This window comes from Coffea eugenioides, chromosome 5, assembly GCF_003713205.1.
Source record: "Coffea eugenioides isolate CCC68of chromosome 5, Ceug_1.0, whole genome shotgun sequence".
NCBI lineage: Eukaryota > Viridiplantae > Streptophyta > Magnoliopsida > Gentianales > Rubiaceae > Coffea > Coffea eugenioides.
Window position 1 is genome coordinate 51189110 of NC_040039.1, and position 14686 is coordinate 51203795.

General features: G+C 37.4%; 3 protein-coding genes across 5 annotated transcripts; 2 read left to right on the forward strand and 1 right to left on the reverse strand.

Moving 5' to 3' along the window:
* Window positions 1-64: 64 nt before the first annotated feature.
* On the reverse strand, window positions 65-3518 carry LOC113769969 (heat shock cognate protein 80). The gene is made up of 3 exons (XM_027314315.1): window positions 3279-3518; window positions 2325-2466; window positions 65-2230 (listed from the first exon to the last, which is right to left on the reverse strand). Exons 1-3 carry the CDS (start codon window positions 3399-3401, stop codon window positions 396-398), a joined length of 2100 nt encoding a protein of 699 aa, XP_027170116.1. The 5' UTR covers window positions 3402-3518; the 3' UTR covers window positions 65-395.
* A 2183-nt stretch (window positions 3519-5701) lies between these two features.
* On the forward strand, window positions 5702-8446 carry LOC113769954 (peptidyl-prolyl cis-trans isomerase FKBP16-1, chloroplastic). Of its 3 annotated transcripts, none has more exons than XM_027314298.1 (8): window positions 5702-5881; window positions 6320-6508; window positions 6648-6682; window positions 7191-7284; window positions 7407-7467; window positions 7875-7920; window positions 8056-8126; window positions 8255-8446. In XM_027314298.1, the coding sequence occupies exons 1-8, from the start codon at window positions 5823-5825 to the stop codon at window positions 8330-8332; spliced, it is 633 nt and encodes a 210-aa protein (XP_027170099.1). In that variant the 5' UTR covers window positions 5702-5822; the 3' UTR covers window positions 8333-8446. The 3 variants fall into 3 exon arrangements, with proteins under 3 accessions (XP_027170099.1, XP_027170100.1, XP_027170101.1); XM_027314299.1 differs by having other exon boundaries at window positions 7203-7284; XM_027314300.1 differs by having other exon boundaries at window positions 5819-5881; window positions 6339-6508.
* Window positions 8447-9242: 796 nt separating this feature from the next.
* Window positions 9243-13498, forward strand: LOC113770633 (protein transport protein SFT2-like). The gene is made up of 4 exons (XM_027315155.1): window positions 9243-9696; window positions 12041-12308; window positions 12411-12515; window positions 12650-13498. The coding sequence occupies exons 1-4, from the start codon at window positions 9485-9487 to the stop codon at window positions 12758-12760; spliced, it is 696 nt and encodes a 231-aa protein (XP_027170956.1). The 5' UTR covers window positions 9243-9484; the 3' UTR covers window positions 12761-13498.
* Window positions 13499-14686: the final 1188 nt, after the last annotated feature.

The following is a 14686-nucleotide window of genomic DNA, read 5'->3' on the forward strand; positions in this document are numbered from 1 at the left end:
ACAGTTTTCCACGAGAAAAGAGACATATATCTTCAGTGCTCAAGAGAAGTGTCCACCTGTTCGCTCAAATTAATTATAATATGCATAGACTCGAACCCTTCAACAGAAACAACCTCAACCACAGAAGGGCGGAAGAAAATTCTGTATTGCTATTGGTTGGCCAGAAAGATAACATCGATTCCATAGACAGACCAATCCACTAGGCAAAAAAAAAAAAACATGAACCTAGGTAAATTTATATAAAAGCCACCAAAAACTACCAATATCCCAAAAAAAACAGCATTCAAAAGACAGTAGTAACATAACTACTCGGGTGTTTCATCTCAGTTTTGACGCCTAAAATTAAAATAACAAACATTCACTGTTCGTTCGAGATGTGCTTTTCAAGGGTTACTTCAGTCAACTTCCTCCATCTTGCTGCCCTCTGCATCTGCATCACCTTCCTCCAGTGCAGGCATGTCTTCATCAGCGTCACCAGCATCATCATCAATGCTCAAGCCAAGCTTCAACATCCTGTGAATGCGGTTGCCAAAGGTGTTGGGCTCATCAAGGCTGAAACCTGAGGTGAGAAGGGCAGTCTCAAACAACAAGAGAACCAAATCCTTCACTGATTTGTCATTTTTGTCAGCATCAGCCCTTTTTCTGAGCTCTTCCATGATAGGGTTTTCAGGGTTAATCTCCATTGTCTTCTTGCTGGACATGTACCCAGCCATACTTGAGTCCCTCAGAGCTTGTGCCTTCATAATCCTCTCCATGTTGGCTGTCCAGCCATACTCTCCAGTAACCAAACAGCAGGGTGAGTCCACAACACGGTCAGAAACAATTACCTTCTCAACCTTGTCACCAAGAACATCCTTGATCACCTTGCAAAGACCCTCAAACTTCTCCTTCAAAGTTTCCTTCTTCTTCTTCTCATCCTCACTCTCATCAAGCTTGAGGCCTTCCTTGGTGGCAGAAACCAGCTTCTTTCCCTCAAATTCCTTAAGTTGACCAACAGCATACTCATCAATAGCGTCAACCATGAACAGGACCTCATAACCCTTCTTCTTCAACTTCTCAAGGAAGGGAGAGTTCTCAACAGCCTTCTTGCTCTCACCAGTAATATAGTAAATATCATTCTGTCCCTCCTTCATCCTGGTAACATAGTCCTTCAAGCTAGTCAGCTCGTCACCACTCTTGGTGGAGTGATAACGCAGAAGTTCAGCAAGCTTAGTCTTGTTCTGAGAATCCTCATGGATGCCAAGCTTGAGGTTCTTTGAGAATGCCTCATAGAATTTGTTGTAGTCTTCCTTGTTCTCGGCAATCTCAAAGAAAAGCTCAATGCACTTCTTAACCAAGTTCTTGCGAATGACCTTCAAGATTTTGTTCTGCTGCAACATCTCACGAGAAATGTTGAGAGGAAGATCCTCAGAATCTACAATACCCTTCACGAAGCTCAAATATTCAGGAATCAACTCCTCACAGTTGTCCATAATGAACACACGGCGGACATAAAGCTTAATGTTGTTAGGTTTCTTCCTGGTATCAAACAGATCAAAAGGTGCCCTCTTAGGAACAAAGAGAATAGCCTTGAATTCAAGCTGGCCCTCAACAGAAAAATGCTTAACAGCCAAATGTTCCTCCCAGTCATTAGTAAGGCTTTTGTAGAAAGCAGCATACTCCTCCTTAGTGATCTCTTCGGGTTTCCTCATCCAGATTGGCTTCTGCTTGTTGACCAAAGACCATTCATGAGAGACTTCCTTGATCTTCTTCTTTTTCTTCTCATCTTTCTCTTTCTCTTCATCGACTTCCTCAACCTTTCCTTCCTCATCTTTCTTGTCCTCCTCATCCTCATCATCAGAAATTTCCTTCTCAATGGTCTTCTCCACCCACAAAGAAATTGGGTAGCTGATGAACTCAGAGTGCTTCTTGATCAGATCCTTGAGTCGCCTCTCCTCAAGGTACTCAAGTTGGTCCTCCTTAAGGAAGAGGGTCATCTTGGTTCCCCTGCCAAGATTCTCACCAGATGCGTCTCTGGTAACAGTGAAAGAACCACCAGCCTGGGACTCCCACACGTACTGCTCATCATCATTGTGCTTGGTTGTCACGATAACCTTCTCAGCAACCAAGTAGGCTGAATAGAAACCAACACCAAACTGCCCAATCATACTGACATCAGCTCCAGCAGCAAGAGCTTCCATGAACTCTTTAGTCCCAGACCTTGCAATTGTACCAAGGTTGTTCACCAAATCTGCATTTGCATAATCAAGTGAAACTTTATCAATACAATCAAACTTCAAGAAAAAGCAACTACCCACAACAATTAATGGTCTATTTATACTAACCAGCCTTTGTCATGCCAATGCCACTGTCAACAATGGACAATGTGTTATTGGTCTTGTCTGGAATGATGTGGATAAAGAACTCCGGCTGAGCATCCAGCTTGCTCTTGTCAGTCAAGCTTTCAAAACGGATTTTATCCAAAGCCTACAATCAATGACAATAAACCAATCAGTATTAAAATTCCAATACAGGACTCATTAGACTGGAAATAAAAAAAAACATAAATGCAGTGTATTCTAATCAGAAATAGCTAAATCAATATTAATGTAACCAAACAATTACCCAAGTGTAGGAAAGAAGAACAAACTGACAAGCACAACATAGAATTTACATAATGTCCTCGCAACAGTACCAGTGATACACGTACGTAGCATAAAATTTTTGAAACTCACGTCAAAACTTACCTAAAACAAAATTCAGGGGAAAAAATGTACCCATAACATCTCCCACAAAACAAATAGCAGTTAAGTCTATACGCGAGTCCTAGGGGGTTCATATTCACAAGGTCCGTCAATTTAAACGAACATATTTTGATGTCCATTTTCCATCATCCACAAACTCAATATCTCGGAAAAATATAATCTCTTTTTTTTGGTAGGAGAAAAATATAATCTGACTTAACCTACGAATCACTTGCTGCTTGCGCCGTCCACACATCAAATTAACAGCAATACCATACTAGACATAGATCAGAAACAGAACACAAAAAAGGCATGAAGAACAGAGCATCATAGATTAATCCCTCCTAACCAAACCTGGTAATATCAAATTAACATAAATTAATAAAAAAAAACCATAATGTTGCTTAAAAAACCGCAAATCACAGAAGAATGCAGTATAAGAATTTAACAATTGAATCAGATCAGTCGCATCAAAACCAAAAAAAAACGTACAAAACGAATCTAATTGAAAGCGCAAAGGAGAAAGTTCTTCAAAGAATAAGACCGAAGGCTTACATCAGAAGCGTTGCTAATAAGTTCACGGAGAAAGATCTCCTTGTTGCTGTAGAAAGTGTTGATAATAAGACTCAACAATTGGTTGATCTCAGCTTGGAAGGCAAACGTCTCCGTCTGCGCCATTGCCGATTATCTCTCTTTACTGCAACGATAATAAATCACAGAAAGAAAAATCGCCAAGGCTTACCAGAAGAAGCTAGGGTTTATGAGTAAGGAGGAGCAAAGGAGGCAGAGACTGAAGGCCGCGAAGCAAAGGTATTTTATAGGTGGTTTCCTTTAGGGTTTCTAGATCCTTCTATTAGCGATATTTTCTCGTGTAGTTTTCCTTTTCTTTTGCTGCTTTTCATTAATCGGAGGAGTAGATAAAAGAACAGTGCAAAACTCGAATAGTGACACGCGTTGGATAACTGGGGCGGGTTTAGTTGGCCTGACCAATGAGAATTGAGCTTGAGATCCAATGGGTGCAATCCTGGCTCGTGAGCGAATCATAAAAGGCTTTGGATTAAACGGCACTTACTTAATCATGAATCAACTGGGTCAACTAAAGCGTTGCAAGACCTTCGCGATCCTTCTGAGCGGGGTGTTTGGTTAGAGGGTTTTGGTTTTCATTGCCAAATGGAGTAATAAATATGTCCAATTTTCCTTGCAGTTTTGACTTCCTAAAATTTCCATATCAATACCACCCCAAAAAATTAATCTTTTTTCACTTGTAGTACTGTTAAAGTTTATTTTCCCTTCAATTTACTTGCCTCTAGGAGCCATAAGATTGTTCTTTTATCAACTCACTGCACACACTAAAATGAGTGTTCAAACATCTTTTTGTTTTTATTTTTTTATATCAAATGAATGAAATTTATGAAGCAGTGAAGGAAAATGTAAATTTAAACACAAAATCTCTAAATTTTGAAATTTCAATAATCTTATGTGCTTCTTCCTCCATCCCAAAGCCAATAAACCCATAATCCCATAGCAAACAAGGAAATATGAAGGTTTGTAGTATGATACTACATTAACCATGTTTTAGTGTAATTGGGTAAGCATCAATATTTTTATGTTTTCATTTCCTTCAAAAATGATTTTATAATCATATTTTAATAATTTTTTTTTCATTTTGAGAATTACAGGTTCTCGAGCTTGAATATAAACTACTTTTCTGAAAAGCAAATGCTACATAAAGAATAATTGTTTAAATACCCTTCCAATTGTCAAAAAGAGCTAATAGTTTATTAGCAATTATATATCACTTGCGATTTTGCTTAAAAAGCTAAGAGTAAATTATTTAAAGAGTTCTTAAACTATTTTAATTTTAAAATGACCCTCAACTCTTTGCAATATCAAATTTGTCCTTTAATAATAAAAAAATTCAAATTTTGATCCTTCAATTCATCTCCATCACTAAAATTGATGGATCCAAGGGGAAAATTGGACATATTTAATGGTAGAGATAGAATGAAGAATTAAAATTTGATAATTTTTATTATTCAAAGACCAATTTAAAACTTTAAAATAGATGAGGAGATAATTTGAGATAATTGATGTAGTTTAGTGTTTCATAACTGGTTTACCCAAAAACTAAAAATTGACTACAGTCTCTATTTTGCTAGAAATTTGAATCCTAGATAGATATGGAGTGATATTTTTCTATTATTATATGATTTTTTTTATTATATCTCAATTTACATTATTATATGATTTTTTTCCTTGAGTATAAGAAAACAACTATCATGATTTTATTTGATGTAAAATTTTGGCCTACCACCAAATAAATAAATAAATAAAATGGAAGGACATACGACCAAGAATCAAAATAATTTTACTATTATAATATTTAAACAAAAAGGGGAAGTAGATATATGAAGGAAAAATGACCAATTTCGTCCTTAAACTCTTTTATTAGTGCCGATTTAGTCATTAATTTTTTTTGACCAATTTGATACTTGAACTTATTTTGTAGTTCCAATTAAAGACCTCCGCGGTAGCACCACTATCTAAAGTTAATCAGGCTCATAATTGACTAATCAAACAGAGATATTATGGGAATGTCACTCACGGACTATAATAAAATAAATAAACTATGTAAAAAAATCACCATATAAAACTTTTAAATTATGTAAAAAATCACAAAAAAAAACCTTTTTAAAATTTTAATCTTGTACTTTTTTGACACAATTTACTTGATGACGTTCCAACAATAACCTTATTTAGTTGGTTAATTAGAAACCATATCGGTTTAAGGAGGTGGTACCATTACAAAAGGTTCTTAATTGGAACCGCAAATTAAGTGGACACATCAAATTAGATAGGAATAAAAATTAGGGATTAAATTAGCACTAGTAACAAAGTTTAGGGACGAAGTTGGCATTTTCCCCAACAATAAAAGCAAAAGCCGTTTGAAGATCTTTCACGTATTGAGATTTCAGCTACATTCTTATCCTTCGACCAGCTCTCCTGGCTTCCGCAGCCCTACCACTGCACACCGCCAAGCTCTCTGGTCTCTGCGTCTCCCTTCACTTGGGCTCATTCTCTTTTGAGTCAAATTCAGAAATGGGAGGTCCAGCTTATCAAACCCGCATCCGTTTCCCAATTGCTTTGGCTTCTCCTAGGTAAATACTATTCCTTTCATTTCTGATAGCCTTATTATCTCCCAGTAAGCTTGCTTGTATCTTCATCATGGCTATTTAATGACCAATGGGATGCATGTTAACTACTGAATCCTTAAACCTCATAAGGAAATTAAGTTGTTCGCCCGAGAAGAAAGCATCCCGCGTTGAATCGATGAACGTTGGAGCAAATTTTTAACTAAAATTTGATTTTGGAATGGTTGATACTTAGCTGTTGTCTTACCGGGACACACTTGATCACTGATCTTGTGCAGGAGCTGCAATATAAGAGTACAACCATTTAGGATTTTCTTCTTATTTTTTTTTTTAAGCACTGCGAGCAACAGGATTCTTACCTGTAGGCTTGATATGAATTTTTGAAATAGGTGTTAAACTGTGTACGATAAAGTTTCATCATGAGTGTGATACTTGTTTGAGCAGTTGCCTGGTTTTCAAGCAGCCTAGAGTCGTGTTGTCGGAGAATTTGGGTGAGAAAGTTACTTCTATTGGATTTAAAAAGGTACCAAGGAGGTCAATATTGCAGCTCATGGTATTTGCTCCAATATTTGCAACTGCCAATACGATTTTAGCAGCACCAATGCAGGAGATGAATGAACCTGATGTGGTAAGGTAAATATTGCTCATGCTGTCATTAGTACTTACAGTTTGTTTGGAGTAAGGTGAAATTCTAGAGAGGTCCCTAGAATTAGTACTTGTTATTGTCAGTTGTTCTCAAACACAATCTCTGCTTGGCATTTGAAGCATCCAGGACATTGAAGCTTCCCAGTGGAGTGAGGATACAAGGTAAGATATCCATTGCTGCTGACATGCTTGTTGAAACGAATGACTTGATTCATTCTGTTTATTAAGGACATTAGAACTATGATACTCTTTTTTCTTTTTCATTCATTCCTTTATCTTTCTACATAAGCTATTGAGACGCATTTTGGCCTGTCATCTGTTACAAATCAAGTTACTTCCCAATTTTGATGGGAATGTGGGACAAATGTAGGATGGTATGCATCTCATTCCACACATACATGCCACCAGAAGTAGCTTTGAAGTAGAAGCACTCATGTATTACATGTACTTGGCTAAATTCGGTACTTAATATACACATTTGCATACAAAAATAATCTATGACTTCTGTCTGTACATGATTTTTGAACTTGAACTACGACTTAAAAAACTGTCAAAGGGGCAGACACCAGATACATTTCTCAATTTACACTATGGAGTGGGAATTTCAGCTATACTACGTTCATTTTTCCGTTTATTTCTTAAATGTCTGTTTGTCAAACCTCTCTGCAAGAAATTGTTGAAGGCAAAGGACGGGAAGCATCTGAGGGTGATCTTGTGGAAATAAACTATGTATGCCGGCGTTCAAATGGATATTTTGTCCACAGGTAAGCTTTCAAACTTCTATTTCTTTGATCAGATGGATTTCTAATGCCTTGAATTTTCTGGTTCTGCCTTCTGAGATTGTACAAGTAACTTCCATTATGCTTTATACATCATTTGAATACAGCACGGTCGATAAATTTAGTGGAGAAAGTGCTCCTGTTATACTCTCGCTGGATGACAAGCAGGTCAATTCTGTTTCTTCTATTACATGATGTGAGAATGATAAATTAAGTAGGAAGCATTTACTCAGAACCATTACTCACTCATAGCTTTTCGCCATTGGGTTAATGACTCCAGAATTTCCTTTCTGGGCTAGATTCTTGTTATGCATTGTCGTAACTAATAAATTGAGTTATGATTTTGTCTTGCAATGGAGATGCTGACTGGTCGTAACGTTTTCAGTCAAGTATCTGCTTTGTAACTAGCGCTTTCCCTGCATCCTGCCGTTTATATAACACCATTACCTGCTTGCGTCCTCTGGGATTCAGGATCTGCTACTTGAACCTACAAAAAGATCCTTGAGAATCACGTTTCAGAAGTATTTGCGAATTTCTTGTAAAGGTTGCTAATCAAGGTTTTTCTGGTTGTCTAGATTATTAAAGGTCTGAAGGAGGTTTTGATTGGAATGAAAGCTGGAGGTTTGTTTTACTTGTCGTAGTTTCTGAAGGGGTTTTGTATGCCAAAAGTCGCAATTGAAGCGTGTTCATATAGTTTGAAAATAGCCCTTCAAGTCAATAATACATGTTTGAGAAAAGCTTGATCATATTTCGCAGGAAAGAGAAGAGCACTGATACCTCCTTCTGTCGGTTACATCAGTGAAAACTTAGCACCTGTCCCGGAAGAGGTAATGACTTCCTCACTTCCTTCTCCAGAACCCATTGTTCTACAAGTTAGCTCTTGGCAGCTGGCACTGGTAAATGAAAGATGATCATGCCGCACTAACAAATAAACGACCGTGCATTCATTTTGCAGTTTGGGCCTAGGCGGAGTCTTTTGTCTCACGCGAAAGAGCCTTTAATATTTGAAGTGCAACTTTTGAAGGTTTTGTGACTTGTGGAGTTTGATCCTATCTTTACATATATTTCGCATATAATTGATGTGGAGCACTAGGCATACTCGAATACAACCATTGGTTATTTATGATGTTGATCCTGGAATTGTTAAGTGATAGTACGTGCTAACAGAAAGGAAACTAGGGGAGGGAGTTAACGGGTAGCATATGATTGAAGAAAAAAGCAAATGCGCCAGAGGGTTCACGAGCAAAGTCAAGCCGAGACGAGAAAGATTTAGTAGTAAACCACCCGCCTTTGGACTGGTGGTCACCGTCAATGCATTAAAGCTTGGTAGGGTGCCGAGACGAGAAAGATTTAGTAGTAAACCACCCGCCTTTGGACTGGTGGCCACCGTCAATGCATTAAAGCTTGGTAGGGTGGGAAGCAAGGATTCAAACCTTGTCTTCCACCAACTTGTCACAATTAAATGTGGCTTTATTTAAAAAATTCAAGCGAATGCGTAGTGCATCTGTCTGCTATCGTATAGGAAACTATCGACAAAAAAAAAAAAAGATTTAGTGGTAGCATATGATCCATCCATAAAAAATGCACACAATTGATTCTAAACGGGAAGGTGAAGTGCAGTATTTCAAATGCGATGATAATAGTTTTGACGAGATACAACGGTCAACTGATCATATGTAAATTTGCGTAAAATTTGTCAAACTTGTAGTATAACTGTTCTAAAACAGTTACATAAGCTAGAGTGAGCTGGACAGTTCAACTGGAGAGGCATTTATCGTTTCTGCGTGAATTTAGTTAACCATCGAGTGCATGTCTTGGGAAATTTAGAGCGCACCTTTGAGTCTTTGACAGAAGTCGGCATGTACCCCAGCCACAAAGGCGTAGTATAGATACGCATTCAGACTCCACGCCTTTGACAATCCCGCTGAAACGGGAAAATGTTTCAGCGCCTCCGCTCCGTCTTTGCTTAATTACCAAGACCGCAAATACGCACTAATAACAGCAGCTACAAAACACGTCAAATTTTGAAACTTTTAGACTAAGGAGTAAAGGCAAGATTGGTGAAATTGGGGTCCCCTGTCCACATCCTCTGCTCGTTGCCTGTCCAAATTCACCAAAAATTTCCTATTTTTTCTCCTCTCAAGAAGAGTTGGGTCGGGTACTGGATCGTGAGAAAACTCGCAAGATGCAGCAGTGGTTTTCAGCGGTTACCGTCGGCGCCAATGCCAATAATCAGCAAACGGCGTCGTCGTCGTCGTCTTCGCCGTCTTTATTGTCAGATTGGAACTCATATGCAGCTGCTAGAGCCTCCGAAGATAGCAGCTCCCTCCTTCCTGGTTTTGATCTCGAATCCGCCGTCAGGTCCGCCAACGACACCGTTTCCGGCACTTTTAACGTGTGAGATTCTGCTCCCCACTCTACTCTCCTTTCTTTCCCCCAGTAATTTCGAGTGTTTAACTAGCTTCTATCTGTGTCCATGGTTTTTCTCCTAAGAGCGTCAATGTGGAAGAGAAATTCCGGTGTGAGAATGGTGAAATGAATTGTTAGTTTTTAGTAATTCTGCTTATTTTAATCACTAATTTCGTGAAGCTGACTTGTTATGCTCTGTCTATATCGTTAATATCTAACCAAATTCCTGAATCTTTCTCGGATTGATTTGTTTTTGACGTTCAATCCTGCACTAAGACCAAATTCTAAGTCCTGCTGAAGGAAATTCATTGTAATCAAACTTCTAATTTGATTTAGCTAGCTCCTTGCTTAAATTGTCCGTATGAGCTGGTGATGCATTGCTCATTATGCCTATCGAAGGAAATTAGGTACTGCAAGGGGAAAAAACAATAGGAGTGTTTGGATAGAGTGCTATTCGAAATATATTTCAAATGATCACTGTAGCATTTTTTATGATAGAATGTATGCGAGATAAAAATGTGGTTGGGAATGTAATAAGTGTGACTGAAAAACGTATTTGTGATGCAACCACAATATAGTTTCAAATAATGACATATCCAATTATGTGTGTCGTATTCATCCTTGTTTGAATCTTGTATCAGTTTGTATGCTTATATTCGAGCTGATATTCGAATTGGACGAATGCAGAAAAGGAATTTTACGTCTGTGTTCGGTGATATATGCATGTGTCATACAATTGGTATTAAACTGTTCTTTTTGTTTTTGGACGCGTATCTTATTTTCCAGGCAAAGGTTGGGTCAGTTTCTTGAGAATAAAATGTGCATATGGAGAACTTTTTGACTTTTTGTGATTCTTAGTTTTGGTTCATCCGGTATAAGTATAAGCTTATGAAGCCCTACAAATTGGGTGGTAGAAATAAATTCAGTGTAGAAACTATGAGATTTGGCTTACTCTTCATTACAGTCTAGAGGTGCCTTAAACAACAGGGCTTTTGCTAGCATTTAGTTGTGGTTGATTCATCTAAGAGACTTTGCATAACGGAGATGATAATAATGTCTTAGATCATCAAAATTTAAACCAAATTAGTAATCCACACGTGCACCTTATTCGTCAGGCTCTATCTACTCAGCTGTAAAAACAGTTAATGATGCGAATTTATTATTATGGAGAACAATTGGACTAGAAACAGGTAAGGATTTGGCGTCTTCGTTACTTTTGAGTATTGATTAAAGAACTTGCGTAGATGATGATAATGTCTTATGCATATGTTAGCTGACTCAGATATAAATCGTATTGGAGCTCATTGTTCGTGACATCTGCCTTTCTCAGAATAGCAAAATCAATTAATTTGGAAAGTTTTACAGGAATAATTTCTACATGGAAAACACAATTTTTTAAGATTTTTGACTTCCCTTGTATGGTCACTTCATTTTTTGGATGTTATTTCGTATCACGACATGGCTACCTTGAGCTAGCTACCAAGGATAACAAAGCTTCCCATAAATCATTCATGTCACAGCATCCCTCTGTCACTTTTACCTTAAACTGCCTAGGACCATTATTACCTATAATTTCTATTTACCACTGTCATGGTGTTACTTGTCACTGGTTGCCTTTGACAACCTATGCCAATATTAATTTGATAATCAATATGAATCATGTAGAAGACAATGGGGTTGAAATAGATCATTGATTTTTTAAGGAGATGAAAAGTCTTTGGAAGTGATGCATACATGTAGCAGAGATAGATCTCCTTCTTTAAAGCTTAAAAGTTTACTAATTACAAGAACGCACAAGGGGATATCACTGATGTGTCGAAAGAGTTCCATCTCTCACTTGTAAGAGGATGTTGTAGAAATCTTTGTTGGAGGAATGTAATTGAAGATTGTTGCTAATCTCAAGGGTCTGTTTTACAAGGGACAAATTGCCCAGTTTGAATTTCCCCACTCCCCGAGAACTCTATCATGATTATATATTGTTGAGTTTTAGAAGAAAGTATCGTGTCTAATTGGAGAACATGATATGTAATATTCTACAGTTTCTGGTTCATGTCATAGCTGGATGCTGTGACAAGTGGTTGCAAAATTCAGCAACATGTTTTTGCTTTTGCTAGCATTGATTGGTAGAGTTTTGATTATGGCTTGTTAGTTTTATACCTTTAGGATGAATAATTTCTGAAGTATTTTTGATTAGTTTATCCTAAAGTTTCTTATATTTGAAAAGTTTATACTGTATAAACTCTGTCCTAAGAATTTGAACCCTTTCTGTATCCAAGTGTGGTGATATTTCCTTTTTCTGATGTGTAAAGATGTTCATGTTGTCATTCTTCAGGGTTTCAAAGGGAGTTAGAGAACTGCCTGGAAATTTTCAAACAGCAACTAGCAATATCCCATCTGGAAAATCTCTGTTGTATTTCAGTTTACTGCTGGCAACTGGAGTGTTCTTTGTTTTCATGTCATTTACGCTATTCCTTCCAGTCATTGTATTGGTACCCCAGAAATTTGCTATCTGCTTTACTCTCGGATGTGGTCTTATAATTGGATCCTTCTTCGCCCTTAGAGGCCCAAAGAATCAGTTTTCTCACATGTCATCAAAAGAGGTAGTTTTCTCATGAGTTTTTTATTATTTATTTTTAAATCTTTAATTCTAAGTTATCTGATATTTCTCGCCTCTCATCTGTATTTCACATTATGTTCACCAGAGACTTCCTTTCACATTGGGGTTCATAGGCAGCATGATGGGTACCATATATGTTTCCATGGTGCTTCACAGCTATATCCTCTCTGTTGTCTTTTCTGTGCTACAAGTATGAATCCTTGCTCTTTTATTCTTGCAGCTCTTTCCCTCCTCCCCACCAAGTTTTTGGGTGCTAAAAATGAGTTTTGTTGAATCCTTTTTTTAGTTGATGTTGATATGAATTTTTGGTTTGGATCCTTGCAGGTTTTAGCGTTATCATATTATGCTATTTCCTACTTTCCTGGTGGATCTACTGGACTAAAGTTCATCTCATCATCCCTGACCTCTTCAGTATTAAAATGCTTCGGCAGATAATAGGAGTTAATGACAACAAAATGCAGGTATTCTCAGTCGTTACACACTTTCCAAGTCAAAGATGGTAACCGAATGCAGCATATGTACTATACTTTGGCTGGAAACTCGGCTGGTTGAGAGAGAGAGCGAAAGGATGTGATTTCGTTTTGGAGCCATTATTAATCTGATACTTGGCTTAAACTATGTACGTTTATCAAATGATTACTTTTCCTTCCAAGTGAACAGTATCATCTTGGGTTGGGAGGGAAGGGGGAGGGTGTATAAGGAGGAGGTCTTGGATTTAAGATCTCTCACTTTAAAAAAAAAAAAAAGTATCATCAATATTGGAGCGTCAGTAACATAGTTAAGCTGTGGTCATGAGCCTTTTGGTGTGGCATTCAGTGTTCTTGTTTTGGGGTGAACCTATTTTGTTTCTTTAGTATATCAAACATCACAAAAGGATTTGGTTTGCGGAGTTGTTTTGCAACAATTAGAGAAGTAAACAAGGGCGGATATTACGTACATTTGCATTTCTTTCTTTCTTCTTTTTGTAACCATTGATGCATTTACCATGCCAAAAGGATGCTCATGAAGTAGTAGGTAGTGGCAGGACATGAGGCAGCAGGCAAAGTCAGTTGGAACATGTCCTAGTTCAATACAACAGTACAAGTGCTCATATTGTGGGTTTGGTCAAGGAAGGTCGGTAGATTGGAAACTTTGTACAAATTGCCTAAGAGAGTTTAGTTTTAAATTCTGCTATTTTTCAGTGAAAAGTAATCTGTTAAGCGTTTAATAGAGTCGGTGAAATGCTCTGGTTTTGAAATCAATTTACCTTACCTTCTTCCTGTAGATTTACTAAAGAATTATGTGCTTTATTGAATTGCTCTTTTGAGGGGGGGAAAAAAAGGAAGAAAACTAAAATCAGCAATGCCCTTTGGCCAAGTATTGTTGGGAAGTGATTGCGAGATATATCACCTTTCGGGGAAACCAATTTTCCGCTAGACATGAGTTATTATGCTTGTCTTCGTACCAAAAACGCAGAGAATTGTGCGTACATTTTTTACCTCCTTTCATACGAGGACTTCGATTGTCTTCTTCTGTCTCTTTCTCGTCAAGCGAAGTTAAAATCATTTTATTGTGCCACCTCCCAAAAGGCCCTTCAAGTATGTGGTGGGAGAGCACTAATGGATCCTGGCTTTCCACTGAAACCTCTTGTTCTGTTCTGTCTAATTCTTATAACATTTGGTGTAAAATGGTACAATCTTATTACTTACTTAGAGCTTAGTTGAGTAATATTTACAACATTTTCATTCTTTCCGTGATGCGTTTTTTTTTTTTTTTTTTTTAAGTTTAAGCAGTGGTAAAAGACAGAGCCGTGTAGCACACAGATTTTGACTAACCAAGATCAAAGAAATAGACCTTAAAGTCGGGTTTTAGGTAAAGGTCGATTAAAAAAAAAAAAAAAGAACCAAGCCAAAGAGTGAGAACTTCCTCTCTGCTTTTCCACCCATTACCTTTTATTTGATTCTCTTAGGAAGTCAAAATCCCGAAATTAAGGAAAGCAACATAGAGATTAGGGAACAATAATTTCTACCACAAATATATAAACGGCCAAAAAAAAAGGTATAAGAGACAATGATTTGACCAGTAATATAGACATTTGGCCAGATTACCCACTATACCTTTGTTTTTATAAGGAAAAATTTGCGGAAAGCAAAAAGGATGAATGCCTCTGGTGATAAAGACAAGAACAAAGAGCAGAAACTGAATTTGTGAGGCTGATGCAAACCACGCAAAGCCTGATCAAATCAATCACCGAGTAAAACGAAAGCCAAGTGAAAACAACCTTTTTATTATTATTATTATGATTACATAAAAAAAGGGAAAAAAATTTCATTACGGTTTTATCTAGTGGTATTATCTTCCACTAGTTTGCTTTTCCTTTCA